The following is a 17,319-nucleotide window of genomic DNA, read 5'->3' as shown; positions in this document are numbered from 1 at the left end:
CTGGACTTTCTTGGTAGATTTCAGTTAAAACCATCCAGGATGCTTAAGTAAACAAGGCAGTACTGCCTCATAGCAGGCTGCTCACAGCAAGACAGACCTTCATAAGCATATCCTGTTCACAGACACTACTTATACTTTCCCATTTTTCATACAACACAGGAGAGGAATGATGTACAACTCGACAAGGGAGTTCAAACAACTGGTGTAACAAAGCTCTGACAGTACACCTCAACAATTTATTGCTACAGTAATCAGAGTTCAAGTATTAAAACAAAACAAATGCATACTAAAAGAAAATAAATACTAACTCCTGGTTGATTCAGAATCTAAGGCCTAAATGATATCATTAGAAGGGGGTGCTCCTGGCTGGAGTGTTCTGGATTGCAAAGTGTTCTACAACATCAAAATGTGGGATTCAGGACAACTGAAAGTCCTTTGTCTGGGGAAGCAGTTATGAGACACACAGTTAATCCTGGGTGCAACATAGGATTTGTAAGAGACCCCACAGTACAAGTGTGTGCAACAGTTTGGGTGGGAAAGGGAGGCAGAAAATAGCAGCAAATGATTGGTCATTTTCAGAGATGGGTGGTTCTTGGTCCTACAAGAAATCCTGCCTGTATAACTTCTCTTGGTCCTCCTGCATCAGACAAGAGTGTAGCACTGAGTGGGCAGAGGCTTAGATTCACAGCAGAGTTGAAGCCTCCTTTCCCTTTTTAGGGGAGCTGTGCAGTTCTGAAAACTTCCTCCCTGAGTGCATTAAAATTTCTTTGGTCGCAGAAGATGTGCAGCCTTTTGCTCAGTGCCCTGGATGAAAGAATCGCTCTTGTCCTTTCCCTAGCCTCACAGCACCTGCAGCATGCTTATTTCATATCAGCGGAGGCCTTCAGGCACAAAGGAAAAATCCTGCCACTTGTGGAGCTGATTCCGCTGGAATTTGAGGTTAGGTTTGAACAGACGTCATCACATCCCCGGCCCTTGAGTTAAAAGCTACAGTCCTGCAGAGTTCTGAAGTTTTTTGTTTTTTAGAGTAGAAAAGACTCACAGCTTCATGTGAAAAGAAAAAACAATAGTGCCAAGAAAGCAACCCTGGCTAGTCTGAGAGGTAGCACTTTTATCCTTTGGCACCCGGCTCCTGCCCTGAGGGCGTCACCACTTCCGCTAGCCACAGCAGGTCAAGGGGTGCCGAATGCAGCTGCTGGTGGTGGATGCGGCGCAGACGTAGGAGGTAGAGGCAAATCGCGAGTGTCACCACCAGAATGCACACAAAGAAGAGATAGTGGTTATAGACAAAGGAGAGCCGGAACCAAGAGCTGTGAGCAGGACGGCTGCTCTCCTGGCGGATATCCCTGAAAAACACAAGGGGGAAGCTCAGTACTAGGCTGGCTGTGTGGTGTCTGTTCCCCCTTCCCCCCAACCCATTTCAAGGGTTCTCATGCCTTTAGGAACATAGGAAGCTGCCATATACTGAGTCAGACCACTGGTCTATCTATCTCAGTATTGTCTACACAGACTGGCAGCGGCTTCTCCAAGGTTGCAGGCACCAGTCTCTCTCAACCCTATCTTGGAGATGCCAGGGAGGGAACTTGAAACCTTCTGCTCTTCCCAGAGCGGCTCCATCCCCTGAGGGGAATATCTTGCAGAGCTCACACATCAAGTCTCCCATTCATATGCAACCAGGGCAGACCCTGCTTAGCTAAGGGGACAAGTCATGCTTGCTACCACAAGACCAGCTCTCCTCTCTTTAGCCAGTGATTCCTTTTTCGTGGAGAGCCGTTAACTGATAAGAGCTCCACCTCCAACATTTCTCTCTCTCTCTCTCTCTCTCTCTCTCTCTCTCTCTCTCCTTTCCACATTTTATCCTCACAACAGTCCTGGCTGCTGAACAGACTGTTCCTTATATACCTCAGCTGCTGAGAGGTGGTAGGACTAAGAGACAGAACTCCCCCCATATAACCAGGGGTCAAGAAATGTTATCTCAGTTCACCAGCCATGCAAAATATTTTACTCATCAGATGGTTCCTTGAACTATGTTGGTACGTTTCTGCTCGGGATATCCTCCCATTCATCAGGCATCATTTTTCCACTCATCAACGGACTAGCAGACTAATGGATTTCCTGAGCCCTGCCTATACCCACTGAAGATGAAACAGATTCCACCTGACTGTAGGTTCACTACACAAGGTGGGGTGGGGGTGTCATCCTTAATTTAAGAGACCACAATCGTCTTGTCACAAAAGCACTTAAGAGAATAGATGGGGCTGGTGCAATTTAGTATCCCACACACAGTTTTTCCAGTCTCCTCCTCTCACTTGCTATCTCTCAGACCACTGAAGTTCTCTGATGTGCTGCATCTTAAAATGACAAGGGTGGAGGGAGTGAAATAAGTGCATATGTAGATATGTTAATCAGTTCAGACCACAGAACTGGCATTCCCTTGACTTGGTGAGTCAAATGCTTCCATGCAGTGTACCACTTGTCTCCCTGACACATCACCACTTGGGACAGTTCTCAGAGGGTAGGGCTGGCTTAAGGAAAGGCAGGCGGGCAGGCAGAGAGGTGGGAACCCTCACTGAATCCCATCCCAGTCCTTCTATCTTGATTTGGCTGGAGATGAAACACCAGCCTGTACCAAACTGGTGCAAACTGGGAAAGCATCCCAAGCATCACACCAGGAGAAATTTAATAATAAAGGGCTTTGATGATGAATTGGAACATAAGCCTAAGACAGTTTGTGAATAGGAAGGAACTATCCCAAAACAAGGATTTTAGTTCTGTTTAATAAGCAAGTGTTGTTTGCTGATAAATTCTCTATTTTGGCAGGTAGGGTGGCTTCCCTGGGATCCTGCTTTCAGGGGAGGGAAGGGTGTGTATGTTAAAATATACCAGGGATCTGTGTGTCCCTACTTTATTTTCTTCCATTCTGCTCCTTTTAGAGAGCGCTGCCTTTATCTCGTTTTACCACATACAAGTTTTATACCTTCCAGCCCAAAGTATCACGCTGAGACGTAGAAGAAACATGCTGGAATAATCCAAGTCTTCCTACAGTTAGGAACACAGGAAGCTGTTATATACCGAGTCAGACCATTGGTCCATCTAGCTCAGTATTGCCTACGCAGATTGGTAGCGGCTTCTCCAACGTTGCAGGCAGAAAGCTCTCTCAGCCTTATCTTGGAAATGCCAATGAGAGTACTTGGAACCTTCTGCATTAAAGCATGCAGGTGCTCTTCCCAGAGCAGTCCCCTCCCCTAACGGGAATATCTCACAGTACTCACATGTAGTCTCCCATTCAAATGCAAACCAGGATAGACTCTGCTTAGCAAAGGGGACAATTCATGCTTGCTATGGGCAGCAGTGATATAGGAAGATGCTGAAAGGCATCATCTCATACTGTGTGGGAGGAGGCAATGATAAACCCCTCCTGTATTCTACCAAAGACAACCACGGGGCTCTGTGGTCGCCAGGAGTTAACACTGACTCAACGGCACACTTTACCTTACCACCAGAACAGCTCTCCAAGGCTGCAGCCCCATTCACATTGACGTGGAAGCAAGCCCCACTGGATTCAATGGGGATTCTCTTCCAAGCTAACATAATAGCCTGCATAATGCACTTGTTGAGACCATGCCATAAGATGCTCTAAATCCACAGCCAATGCTGCAGTTCAATTCTTTTGTGGAAGCCCCTCTTAGGGAAGGCTAGTCACTGGAAGCATTTTGCGACCAGCTGAGACAAGAGGGGATCTAGGTGGCAGCCGATTACCTGAGAGGCAGGAAGCGGGTTTTATAAAGAATGGCTCCCAGTGTCCACTGCACCTCACGGTCGTACACCAACTGGGCTGTGCGCAGGCCAGAGTAGTCCCTGGGGAAATGGAACCCTTCGTGCAGGACTTGATGCATCCACGCTGACTTAAAGCACTGGTACCTACAAGCAAAGCATATAGGCTCCATCACAACAATGCTCCTCTGTGACTAAGACCGGCTCAGCACCTGAGCAGATGTCCTGCTGCTCCTGCCCCACACCATGGTAGTGGGGACCAAGAGTATCCTCCAACCCAACGTCCTCTCTGGGAAAGGGAAGAAGAGCTTCTTACTTGACACGGTGCAGGTCTGCATGTGATGAGTACAGGTGGTCTTGGAACCTCTGTGTCAGGACTGACCAGCTCTGGCGGCAATAATCCTGGAAGGAGGAGAGAGACTGGGTGTGATCCCAGCACAGAAGCCACATATGCTGCCAAATGTGCCCAGGCAAAGGTGAACATACAGGCCCCCTCCCCTGCCCGTCATACGTACCTGGGCAGCACGTGTGAAGGTGGGTGAGTGATATGGTCCTCCCAGGCGCAGCACATCCTCTGTGGAGTAGTAGAATTCAGAGAATCCATAGAATTCGCTGTTAGCAAAGTTAATAGGTGCCTGATAGATGTTGCTCAGGGAGTCCTGGCTAGTACTGTTGTCTCCAGCCAGTAGGGGGCGCACTTGTTCTGCACAGGCCTGCCAATCGCCCAGGCCCCTGACCCGCAGGTTCTGGCCGCCTTGCTCCACAACATCCTCCAGTCCCATCGGCAGACAAGGGTCCAAGACTGGTGCTTCAGGGTTCACTCCCTTCTGTTCACCCCACAACCTGTAATGGGAGCCCAGACCTCAGGATTTGGAAAACAAAAAAACCCTCCAAGACTGGTAGTTCTAGCTCCTGGCAATAGCCGAGTATCTGCATTAAGCAAGAAAGATATAAGCCCCGTTTCTCTGTATGTGCTTCACCCCTATATAACCCCTGGAGTCTGTGTGCTTCCTGCTAGACAGACGACCACTCCAGATGTGGCTGCACATCATATCTTTTTTAAAGTCTAGTACTGCTTTGCCCCATCCACCTTGCACTTATAGGGAGGATCCCATCTGATGCTTATGTGGAAGCTCCAAATGGAGACCCCACTGCAATCCTTAAAAAAGGAGAGGAGAGCTGGTCTTGTGGTAGCAAGCATGAGTTGCCCCATAGCTAAGCATGGTCTGCCCTGGTTGCATATGAATGGGAGACTTGATGTGTGAGCACTGTAAGATATTCCCCTCAGGGGATGGAGCCGCTTTGGGAAGAGCAGGAGGTTCCAAGTTCCCTCCCTGGCTTCTCCAAGATAGGGCTAAGAGAGATCCTGCCTGCAACCTTGGAGAAGCCGCTGCCAGTCTGTGAACACAATACTGAGCTAGATAGACCAATGGTCTGACTCAGTATATGGCAGGTTCCTTTGTTCCTATGTTACCACCCTCTCCCATTGCCCTTATTTCTTTCCGGTTGTCTCGTGCTTAAAACAATTCACTCTCTTCTTCCCACCACTAGGAGCATGTGGCAGCATCACTGAAAACAAGCGCATTGTGTATGGTAAGCAGAAGCCAGCAACAAGTCCAAGTACAGGCAGGTGCACAGAAGTAAGAGCATGCCAGCCATCCAGAGAACACCACCCCATGCCTGCAGCAGAGTTACCGGCTCTAGACTTGGTTTGCTCTGGAGCGCAAGAGAGCATGCGAAATGGGGCACTGAAGACAAGAGTGCACGAGTGCCTGGCAGAGACTGAAGAGCCCAGATCCTGTGGGGAGAAAAAGATCAAATCCGCTATGGGGCACTGAAGGAAGGGGCACTACAGCAGCCCAGCATTGGGATCTCCACTTCAGAGTTAGCAACTTGAAGCCCATGGAAAAGTGATGGGGGAGGGGGTAGCAAAAGATAGCAAGAGATAAGTAAGATTTTGATAGAATATTTTGTCGTATGCTAATTGTTGGTCGGATGTTTAGGTTAATGGAGGTGGATGGTTGCTGTGGAGAGAGGAATAAGAATGAAATAAATATGGTGTGGATGGCTGAAGCTTGGGAAGCAGAGAAATTAAGAACCCGACATTCCTTGGCTAAGAGGGTTATGGAACTCCTTTAAGATTGAGGGTGTTACATCTGGAAGTGGATTAGTTTTATCTAATAGAGGAGGGATAGGATTGGTCAATGGAGTGGGTGGTACAGCTCCTCACAAAGGCACACAACAGTGGCTTCTCCTCCCCCCCAACCCACACACACATAGAGCAAAATGTCTGACTTCGTGGGGAAAGAGCAACAGGAAGGCATTAAGTGAAGACTGGACCTCTTATTGCATTACTGCCCTCACCACAGCCCTGTTCACACATTACGTTCAACACTCAAACGAGAGCATACAGTTATAGTTATTCACATATTACACTGAATGCAGGAACAGCAGTCCCTATCTGTACCATGCATTTGAGAGGCCTGTACCCAGGTTCGTTCTTAAAATGAACTCAAGTACAACCATTCACACAAGAACAAGTATGAGCGTGCAAACTTATGTTGCACACTTGTACAACATAATGCCTGAATAGGCTCATCCCATAAAATACTTCACTCAGCTCAGCCCTGTTCTGCTAAGTTGGGGTCTGCTGTGCCCATGATCAGGCATTCTATGGCAGATGTGACCCACCCCATCCACATTAAAGGGACCAGATGGCCTTTATACAGCCAGGGGAGTGGACCAGCCTGTATGATTCCCAGGAGTACCAAGAAGCAGCCACAATTCTGTCATTATGCAGAGCTGCCTATGGACGGAGCTGTTGCAGCGTAGGGGTGGGACAGATACCTGTTCTGGGTCTTGGTCTGATTCAACACCCGCTCTTCATAGCGCTGCCGGGCAAAGTTGCCTCCAAATCCCAGGAAGGTGTTGACATAGACCCGGTACACGTGTTTGGTGTGCTGGGCATCACAGCCCAGGTTGAACTCAGCCAGCCGACTCTTGGCAGCTTCTTCCTGTTGGGAGGGGAAGAGGTTAAGGAATGGAGCTCAGCCTGGCCAGCACAACCACACCTGCCCAGCCTGAAGGACACACCTGCTGTGGAGAAGAGAAGGCTGTGGAGCTGGGCACCTCGTATGCGATCTGCAGAGAGGCACCTCCCATGTCCAGGATCCCAACCGTCCTCTTTCGCATCAGGGGCTCTTCCTGGCCAGCAACAGTCACAGAAACCATGGCATCTTCCTCTGAAGTTCCAAGAGGAGAAAGCGTGTGTTATTGAAACATCAGGAAAGGAAGACAGAAGGCCACATTTCCGCCTTACCACCTGGGCTGGACTATAGGAACGTGCAGTGAGGAGGGGAGAGGTGAAAGATGAAGAGAACGCAAGCCTCTCCCACCCAACTCTCCTCAGGCTAAACTGGAGGGTGGGAATGGACCACAGAACAGGGGACACACAACAGCCAAACCCCCCGATCCTGCTTGGAATTGAACACACTGCACGAGTCATTCCATCCCCCATCAGGGAGACAACCCAAAGAGAAAACTGCTAGCCACCCAATAAGCACCATCTCTTCCCCACCCCCATGTCTCACCTTCTCCATGGTCAAATCTCCCCAGAACAAAGTTGATGCCTATCCATGCGTAGACCCCTAACAGGAAGAGAGCCAAAAGCAACACTGAAGATACAGAGTATATTTGGTGCAATAGCAGCATCTTGTAAACCTTAAGGGGAGGAAGCAACACACCATCACAGACCCATCAGCCGTAGGTTTAGGTTGCAAGCAAACTATAGCCCTCATCACAGCATGTTGCCTCCAGGTTCCTAGTCATCAACCAGCTAAGCTTTTGGGGGTGGGGGGATGGAGTCACAGCTCAGTGGCAGAGCATCTACTTTGTAGGCAGAAGGTCCCAGGTTCACTCCTTGGCATCACCTGGAAAGGGTGGGAAAGACTCCTGCCTGAAACCTTGGAGAGGCTGCTGACAGTACATGTAGTCAGCACTGAGCTAGAGGGACCAATGGTCTGACTCAGTAGAAGGCAGCTTCTTACGTTCCTTCTTCTCCTGCGCAAGACTGTGCGGTTCTGTCACACCACATTTCCCAACTCTCCCCTTAAACTTGTGCAAATTCCCCAGGATAGAATGTCCAAGCCTGCCTGTTTGGTCTCCCACCTTCTTGTTTCCCTGAGATCACTTCGGCCTGTGATGCCGAGAAGAGGAAATCAAATTCCAAGGGCACATCCCTCACCAGGTCTTCCAAGATAGCCGTCTGCTGCCTGCAAAGATTCACAAGTGAACAGTGATGCATTCAGTCATGTGATGGGTACGTAGTGAAACAAGAGTAATTGTTGTAACTTTTATAATTTTCAAGAAAATGTACTTTTGAGTTAGCCTAGCAAGCGTGGAGACTGAACACACATACACAGAGAGATTGGCTGATACGATTATGAAAGCACTTTCCTGCTCTTCTTCTTTGCTGCCAACTAACAGGCCCCGCAATTATTAAGATGAGAAACTACATGGGAGGGGAAGGTGGGGGATTCCTCCAACTTTGCTACCAGCTAATGAGAAGGCTGCAGCTCTGATCTGGGTGGGATATTGGGGCAGAGAGACTGAGGAACTCTCTCTTTCTCTGATGCTACATGCCTTTGGTGCATGTGGCAATGGCAGCTCTGATTTGGGTGAGGGGATTCTGGAGGGGGGATGAGGAACTCTTTCTCTACCACCATCTGCCTGATCTCTCTAGAGCTGAAGAATACACACACACACAGAGTAAAAGGCACTTTACTCTCCACATACTTGAGAATGAGGGGGCTGGCTGGCTATAACTCTATGCACATATTCTCCACATAGCTAGCCAGTCCCCTCCTGCTCTGCTCCTGTCTTCATCTTCTTGGCCCTCCCAGCTTTAGGAACATGGGAGAGACTCAGGAAACACAAATTCCTCAGTCCTTTCGTGCCACTAAGTAAACACCCCCTTGCGAAGATGCTGTCTGTGGCTTGCCTTCTGCTCCCAACTCCACTCCCAGGATCACTAGAAACAGTGGTAGAGGAAGAGTTCCTCAGCCCCGCTCTCCAGTATCCCCTAAAAGTGAGAGCTCCCACTAACTCACAAACTATGTGGCCTACGCCGATGGAGAGCGCTGGGCCTGGTCCTGGTCTTGGCGCTCCACACGAGCAGCCCTACCCAGGTAAGGCTGTTCAAGGGCTGGTGGGCCACTGTGCAAAACAGGATGCTGGACTAGATGGGCCTTGGGCCTGATCCAGCAGGGCTGTTCTTATGTTCTAAGTCCGGGTAGGACTGTGCAAGCCAGGGTAGGCCTGCTTGTGTGAATAACTTCCAGGTCAGCTCATGGAGCATAGTGCCTAGGAACTTAGCTGAGCTTTGGGCAGTAGCTAGAAAGTGCCCACCCAGGACCCTGCCAAATACAAGCGGGAGAAGCTACAGTCTTACGGTAGCTGCGTCACCAGAGGAATTCATCCAAGCAATCCCACTACGTGTTCTTGTTCCACCCACTCCAAGATGTCTGTCCCTGGGTCATTCAGCATGTTCAGGTCCAGCAAGCCACAGATCACTCACCCTTCAGGCAGCAGCCTCATTCCAGCTGTACACAAGATGTAGAGGGGGGTCTCCTTGTGCTTCACCTTGGGCACGTGGGCAGAAGCAAAACTGAGCAGTGGCCTCATGTACTCACTAGCTTTGTCTGGAGTCATCGCCAGTGTAGAGATCCCTGTACAAAGAAAGGGCATAGCCTGAAAGACATCGCAAGTTGACTAGCCTTGAGATTGCAACCACGGGAGTCCCTAGCTGTATGGTTCCCACAAGACCTACACTCAAGTAAATCAGAAAGATCCAAACCTGGCTTGATTTTCTTGACAACAGGTTGGCTGCTGTGGTCTCGCATCTGTCGGATGTCCAGCAGGTCATGGGGATTCCCATTATGTGGTGGCCAAAAATACACAAAGACCCGGGACCCACTGCTCCCACAGTCTACAACAACCCCATAATTCAGAGCTGCGTTCTTTGTATCTGTTGGCTCCAGGGCTCGGAACCACGCCAAGTACCTGTAAGTGGAAAGAGCGAGGCTTGGTGTGAAGGGGTAAGAGGCAGAAAGCAAAACCCCAAACATGGTCTTAGCAACATGAGAAGGCAGAGCTAGTCTTCCATGGAGACCCCTGTGGCTATGGGCATCCCTGATAAGAGGAGGAGAGACTCTGGGGGGCTTGACAATCTGAAGTGGGATGCTGGCATCAATCCGCGTGAATTCAGGCAGTGAAACCTACTCTGTGAATGGATTAGCAAGCACAGAGAGGCATTAGAACATAAGAAAAGTCCTGCTGGATCACACCAAGCCCCATCCAGGCCAGTATCTTGCTTCAAGCTGTAGCCAACCTGGTGTACTTGAGAAACCCGCAAGCAAGGGAAATTCTAGGTGGAGGCCATCTTCCCTTACTCCCATTTTTCCCCAGGCCATCAAATCCAAAAGGAACTGGGCTCATAGGTCTCCCTTGCATGGCTACTTAGCCATCATGTCCCATGCGCTCCTAGACCAAAGTAGAGATGTGAAATTTCCAGAAACTTTGAAGCCATGTGGGGGGGAAACCCACCCATTCTTTGTTTTTGTGGGGTGGGGGGTGGAAGGAAATATAAGCAATACTTTTTTTAGCACCCTTTACAGGTCTAAAGTCACGTTGTTTCTATAGATGCATTTATTATGTATAAACTGCTTTGCCCATAACACTGATCATGTTTGGCATATTACATTTAGAAGTCTAGTTTATTCAGACAATTCATCCAAATGTAGTAATTTACTTTGAAATGTTAATTAATTCTTGTTACAAATGGACTACAATCTACTGAACTCCAAGGAATCCAGCATCTCTGTAAGCCAGTTTCTTCTGTTTTCAACATCAGTTTTTTGCCTGCTACTCATAAATTGTCAAAAACAGTTTAAGGAGAAGCAGGCATAAACGTCAAGCTGAAAACAAAAACAAAACAAAACTGATTTACATACAGTGCAGCGCCCTGTCAAATAAAGAGTGGGGCCAGCACATTCTTTCTGTGCATCCTCAAACCACATCCTCGCTTCTACCAGGCTTGCAGAGGCTCTGTCCCTACTAATGACTGTGTCATTGCTTCCGTGATGAGCCTCCCATTAGTCCCAATAGAAAGCTCGTTGCTGCGGCGATGATGCAATAGGGATTTCCCCGAAATTTCAGAATTCATTATGTGAGCAACTGTTACTCACACAATACACACATACATTATACGAGTGCAGCGCCCCATTTCAGAGTGAAGCCGCCCCCCCACCTCAGGTGCAGGACTTGCTTCCCCCCGCCCCCCAGGCAAGCACACATGGTGGCAGCAGGCAACCGCAGCGGCCGCCGTGCACGCTGACGCCAGGAGCCGAGTGCGTGGGCAGTCTGCGAGGCTGCCCGCTGCCACAGTGGGGCCCCTCCAAATACGGGGCTCAGGGCTACCACCCCGGTCGCCCCGCCTTAAGGTTGGGCCTGCTTCTCTGGGGCAGCGATCAGGGGCATTAGGGCAATGGGGGCACCAAGGCACCTCTTCGCCCTCAGCCAGGACACCCCCTTGCCCCCCCTCCCACACCCAAATGGCAAATAAAGTGCTCGCCACCTGGGAGCATGAGGCACACCCCTCTCCTCCCCAGCCAGTATTTCCTTGAAATGCTGGCTAGGCTGGCATGGAAAGCCCAGCAAGGGAGTGTTTCTAGGAAATGCTGACTGGGGAAGGTGGGACTGAACAGACCCTCTCCCAGGCAGTAGCCAAGCCCCCTGCATCTGGCATCAGAGGCAGGGGGCATGTCCAGTCAGCCCCTGCAGAGTTTCCCCAGTCCACGGTTTGTTGAATTGCTGACTGGGAGCTCCTTTCCCTGCCTCCGCACAAGGGTTAGTTCCTCAGCCCCACTTCCAATAACCCCCCAGATCAGAACTGCCACCATCTCATATACCAAGGCCTGCAGTATCAGAGAATAAGAGAGTTCCTCAACCCCTCCCGCTCCAGTATCCCATTCCCACCCAAATCAGAGCTGCAGCCTCCTCATAAGTTGGTAGCAAAGTTGGATGAATCCCCCACCTCTCCCTCCCATGTAGGTTCTTGCCTTAATAATGTTGGGTCCTGTTTTTTATTATTTATTATTATTTCTTGTTTACACAGTCAGACAGGTGTTATTGACTGGTTTGTTTTATCCAGACATCAAGTCCTTCCCAAGGACCTGGAATGCCAGAATTTTATTGTCAATTGTTATAGATATCGTCGCAGAATATAGGCTGTTCTCAGTAAAGCTGCTTTTTGTAATTGGCTGATGGTGATTTCTGTGGCCCCTATGGTGTTGAGGTGTTCTTCAAGGTCTTTTGGAACTGAACCCAGGATGCCAATTACCACTGGGATTATTTTGGTCTTTTTCTGCCACAGCCTTTCAATTTCAATTTGTAGATCTTTGTATTTGGTGATTTTTTAAAAATTGAAATTGAAAGGCTGTGGCATTATTATTATTATTTATTTACACAGTCAGACAGGTGTTGTTGTTGTTATTGTTATTGTTATTGTTATTATTATTGGCAGCAAAGAAGAAGGCAGAGAAAACCCAGCAGAATAAACTGCGGTATATCCACTCCAGAGAAGAACAGGGAAGTAATGTCATAATTGCATCAGTCAATAAGGTGTGTTCTCATTCTCCACTGTCGCTAGGCTAACTTTAAAGCAGTAGTTCCCAACCTGGAGGCCTCCAGAAGCTGCTGAACTACAACCCCCACCAACCCCAAATACAATTTATTATGGCTGGGGCTGATGGGAGTTGTAGTTCAGCAATGTCTGCCAGCTGCCACTTGGCAGATTATAGATTCCTCAATACTGATGCTCATTCATAGTTTCAGCCCACATCCAACATTCCCCCAACTGAAAAGAGCCAGTACAGCCACATTCCCACAGTGCCCATAGGCAACACTAGCACAGCATCACCAATTCTGATGGCCTTGACACTCTCGGCCCCCTAAGAATGCCACAGCCTCTGCTAGTGGGAAAATGACACCTGAACATAATCCAGGTGGCTCCTTCCCATCAGTAATCATAGGAACATAGGGAACATAGGAAACTGCCATATACTGAGTCAGACCATTGGTCTATCCAGCTCAGTATTGTCTTCACAGACTGGCAGCGGCTTCTCCAAGGTTGCAGGCAGGAATCTCTCTCTCAGCCCTATCTTGGAGAAGCCAGGGAGGGAACTTGAAACCTTCTGCTCTTCCCAGAGCGGCTCCGTCCTCTGAGGGGAATATCTTGCAGTGCTCACACATCAAGTCTCCCATTCATATGCAACCAGGGCAGACCCTGCTTAGCTATGGGGACAAGTCATGCTTGCTACCACCAGACCAGCTCTCCTCTCCCAGAACTTGGAGAGGGCTGCTTTCACAAGAGCAGCAAGTGCTCAGCTCAGGGGAGTAGGCAGCTTGCCAGGGGAAAAGCTCCCGCCGGTGGCCCCCACCCCCTTGCAAATTGGGTCTTGCTCACGTTTGCTAACCACACCCCCTGTGCCGAGGTTGGATGCAGGGGCATGGCCAGTAGCAGCAACAGGGCACTCAGCCCTGTTTTGCCCTAGCCAGTGCTGTGTGCCAGCCAAAGAGCTCCTAGCCAGGTTGGAATTGGTGAGGAATCAGGGACAGGCCTGAGTGTCTCTTTCCCACCATGACGCCTGCATCTGATGTCGGCTCAGGGGGCATGGCCAACACCCAGAAGAGGGTCCCTTTGGACCCTCTCCTGATCCTCTGAAGTCAGCAGCACATCCCAGCCCTGGCTGGTGGGAGGTTTCTTTCTCTGCCTTGCTGGGACCAAGGCAGGGCAAGAAGCCACCAGCTAGCCAGTGCTGGAACCAGCACGGGTGCACCTTGCACTCCCAGCTAGCAAGCACTTCGTTTGCTGGCTGGGTGCAGGAGGGGGCAAGGGGGTGCCCTAGTGCCACCCCCAGACCCCAGTGGCCAGGAACACTTGTCCCCCCCTTGTTTCATTCTCCCTACACATCCCATCCCCCAGCAGAATGAGAAATAGATACGTGTCCTGCCACCTCTTCTGCAATGTTATCAAACCAATCTCTACCTACTGCTATATTTGCATAATCCAAAGGTCTAAGAACTATATGCCTGATTTTCTAATATTCTGATAGTGATTGGGATGTTAGAATAGGAAAGGGGGAAAAACATGGGGATAGAGAGCTGTGCCCAACACAGGAACACTGCCCTTCTCTAGTAATTATTATGTGCCATGAAGACAAGAAATTAGCTCTCTTGCCTTTCCCGTTGATTTCATGGGAAATCAGATTCTGCAGCATGTATAGGGTGTACAGAATACACTTAGCTCTGGTTAAAGAGCACTCAGTGTTTTCTCACTCTGAAGATCCCCACCCCACCACAATCCACAGAAAGCTGCAGTTTCCTTCGAGGGCAGGTTCCTTTCTATTCTGAACTCATTGTCTTGCTGGGCAATTGCTTCCTTAAGCCAACTTTTGTTCCTCGGGGCTCCTCAGCTTCGGCCCTCCCGCACATGTTGGCCTACAACTCCCATAATCCCTGGCTATTGGCCACTATGGCTGGGGATTATGGGAGTTGTAGTCTAAAAACTGCTGAGAGGGGGCCAAAGCTGAGCAGGCCTGCGAAACATCTCAACTTCTGCTCCAGTTTAGATTTATCAGATGAGCAGCAGAAACAGTTATCTACCATCATCTTCCAAAGACAAATACAGAGGTATTGTTGTGGCCCAATGTCTTATTTTAAAGTACATCATCTTTTCAGAAGTGTGGTGACTGATCCTTCTTTCTCATAGCCACACTGTGTTCAATTCCCAACTAATCCCTCGGTCTTCATTCATTATGTAGAGTATAAATAAGCGTTTTCTCCTATGTACTCTAGAGCTACCTGCTTCAGAAGCAACCAATTTAAGAATGGTTTGCTAAAGTTCAGCCTACTCAGAAATGCAGCCACTGACAGCCAATTGGTTCTGTGACAAGCAGATTTTGCTCCCTTGATTTCTATGTTAATCTTTGCTTTTCGATCCAACCCAGTTAAATATATTCTTATAGATACGACTCCCGCACCAAACAGCCCATGCCAGAGAAATTCCTTCCCTCTACACCTGTGCGATTTTCTGCCACACTTTCCTCTAATCTCTACAACCAAGCAGGTAGCAGCCTCCCCTTGACTTTTCATACCATGTATCTATAGACCCCAATCACCCACCCACCTTTCAAACTGCTTGTCCTGAGAGCCAGTTTTCCAGTGCCCTCGTTTTGGAATTTCTACAAGTAGCAGAAGACAGACTCCCAAAAACAGGCAGAGCACAGTCAGGCGTTGACAGGGACAGGTGCTTGACACTGTGAAGTGCCAAGATGCTGGACAAACACTGATTCTAGAAGGAAAAGACAGATAAGAGCTGTTAATGTCTGGAAAGAACATCTTGTGTCAGCCCCAGCAGCCTACCAGTACAATGACCATAAAACCCCAAATTGTGATGCCTTCAGCATCTAGAAAGAAACCAACACAGACCAGAGTCTGGAGCCGCAGGCATCCATCTTCTAAGGGAGCCAGAAAGACACAGTATATTCAAGGATATAATAAGGAAAGCTGGTCTTCATGGATCCACAAGAGCATTCGTTATTGCAGTCCCAAATGAGTGCTTTGTTCCCATCAGTAACCTCACATCTAAAGAGGCCAACGAGGCCAACTTGCAATAGCTTACAACCAGTCACTTAACCACCCAGGTAGCTGTGCAAGTACATACAAGGCAGGTAGTACATTCTTCCTCTTTGCAATCTTAGAGATGAGCTCTGTTAGGAAACCAGCATGCCTGCCACTGCTATCCCAGGTATGCATTCCCAACTTGAATGCAGAGGAGGAGAAGGATGAGGAAATATCTGAACAACTATTAAGGACAGTCTGTGCACTTGCAGTCATAATATTTCAGATCTACCCAGAAGCATGTACACAGTTATCTTGCCTTACTTGAGGCGCACACTGACCCTTGATCGTTGGACTTTCTGGGCTGCTTTCCAAGCATTAGGCCTTAAACAGTGACACAGGGGTTTCTGAAGAATTAACAACCTCAGGGAGAAAAGGAAGAGGCTGGCAGCATGACCGGGAAGGGAAAATGAAAAGCACAGATTGTATCGATTTCTGTGGAAACTCTTTCTTCAGGGCCTTGACGATCACAACTTGCTTACCATCTTACCTAGCAGCAGCACACCAGATGATATACAACCAGTTTGTAAGAAGTCTAGAAAAACTATTAATAAAACGCCGTGGATAACCTGGTCCTGGAGTAAATTCTGTGTCCCCATGATCTCACCTGGCCATGTGATGGTCTCACACGACTCCACAAATTTTGTTAGATGCCTCGACGGTCTCCGGGGGAAGATTACATTTCTTTGTCCGCAAAACACGAGAAGATCCCAGACTCCGAAAAGGAAGTGAGCGATCACCAAGTGAGGATCGATCACCACGGCTGACCCCAGAGAACAAGATAATGGAGCAGACGGACCGCCACGAGAGCGATGAACAACACAGATCTATTGTATTGACAGACAAAACTCTCCTTTCCCGTTCGAGCAACTTCCCTGGACACTGGGAAATGAAAGATTCCGTTGATCGTTTTTCTCATTCGGAGGCTGCCGGTACAGAATGAACTCCAGCCACGTCCACAGGGCGACCGGGCTCAGGAAGAGCAGCAGCCAATGAAAGAGCCCTACAGCTGACGTAGCGTAGCAAGTCCCACTATTTCAACACCCTTGGCTCCGCCCTCTAAGCCGCTTTGCCAATCAGCTGTGATTCCGGAGAGAATGTTGCGTTTCCAGAAGAGAATCCGATACTTTCTCCAGGCATCATTCAGAAATCTGAAGTACGTCACAATGCCTGGGCCAATCCAATGACAGCCCCAATCCCGGCGGAGTCCCCACCCTTTTCCTTAAATTTCGTCACGAGTACGTTGCCCAATTCAGGGGTTTGTGGGCTGAATCGTGGACATTAGAAAGTGCAACCCCTTTAAGCGCTATGGGCTGAACCTAGAGTTGCTAAGTCTGTCTGAAGTTATTCCTGGATTATTTTCACAATATTTCCCCCAATAGTTTTCACAGTATCAAGCCATTAAGATCTCCAGAATTGTTTTTAGTACTCCAGGATGCCTAGAGACTCCACGCCAGTCCTAGAGAGCAACTGGCAACCCTACAGATGCATAAGCGTAATCTTGCCACTTCCAATCCGTTTGTGGTTCCCAGGCAGCCCTCGCCCCGCTTCCTTGCCCCCCAGGTTTCCCAATTTTTAAAAAATATCATAACGAAAGACGAGCCAACCAGCACTTAAGTTACAAACAAATCGCACGCGCCATAGAATACTGCGCAGACCTTATTAAACAGCCTGTCATTTTGAATGACTGGCGTCGTACCCAATAGATGTTTTCTTCTTCGGACGGAACGCGCGCAAAGAGGAAAGACAGCCAATTGGTGAGGAACGAACAAAAGGTCAAACAAACACTGCCCAACAGCTTGTCTG

The 17,319-nt window shown here is 48.9% G+C and overlaps 1 protein-coding gene across 1 annotated transcript; it reads right to left on the bottom strand.

Annotated features, from left to right (window-relative positions):
- Positions 1 to 216: 216 nt before the first annotated feature.
- Positions 217 to 17,157, bottom strand: ENTPD7 (ectonucleoside triphosphate diphosphohydrolase 7). The gene is made up of 12 exons (XM_053309801.1): positions 16,121 to 17,157; positions 15,020 to 15,184; positions 9,629 to 9,834; positions 9,350 to 9,500; positions 7,942 to 8,045; positions 7,365 to 7,421; positions 6,868 to 7,016; positions 6,622 to 6,788; positions 4,290 to 4,617; positions 4,091 to 4,176; positions 3,760 to 3,921; positions 217 to 1,346 (listed from the first exon to the last, which is right to left on the bottom strand). The coding sequence occupies exons 1-12, from the start codon at positions 16,126 to 16,128 to the stop codon at positions 1,112 to 1,114; spliced, it is 1,818 nt and encodes a 605-aa protein (XP_053165776.1). The 5' UTR covers positions 16,129 to 17,157; the 3' UTR covers positions 217 to 1,111.
- Positions 17,158 to 17,319: the final 162 nt, after the last annotated feature.

The sequence above is a fragment of the Hemicordylus capensis genome, chromosome 3, assembly GCF_027244095.1.
Source record: "Hemicordylus capensis ecotype Gifberg chromosome 3, rHemCap1.1.pri, whole genome shotgun sequence".
Taxonomy (NCBI): domain Eukaryota; kingdom Metazoa; phylum Chordata; class Lepidosauria; order Squamata; family Cordylidae; genus Hemicordylus; species Hemicordylus capensis.
Note: the sequence above shows the minus strand (reverse complement) of the source record. Positions and strands in the feature narration are given on the sequence as shown.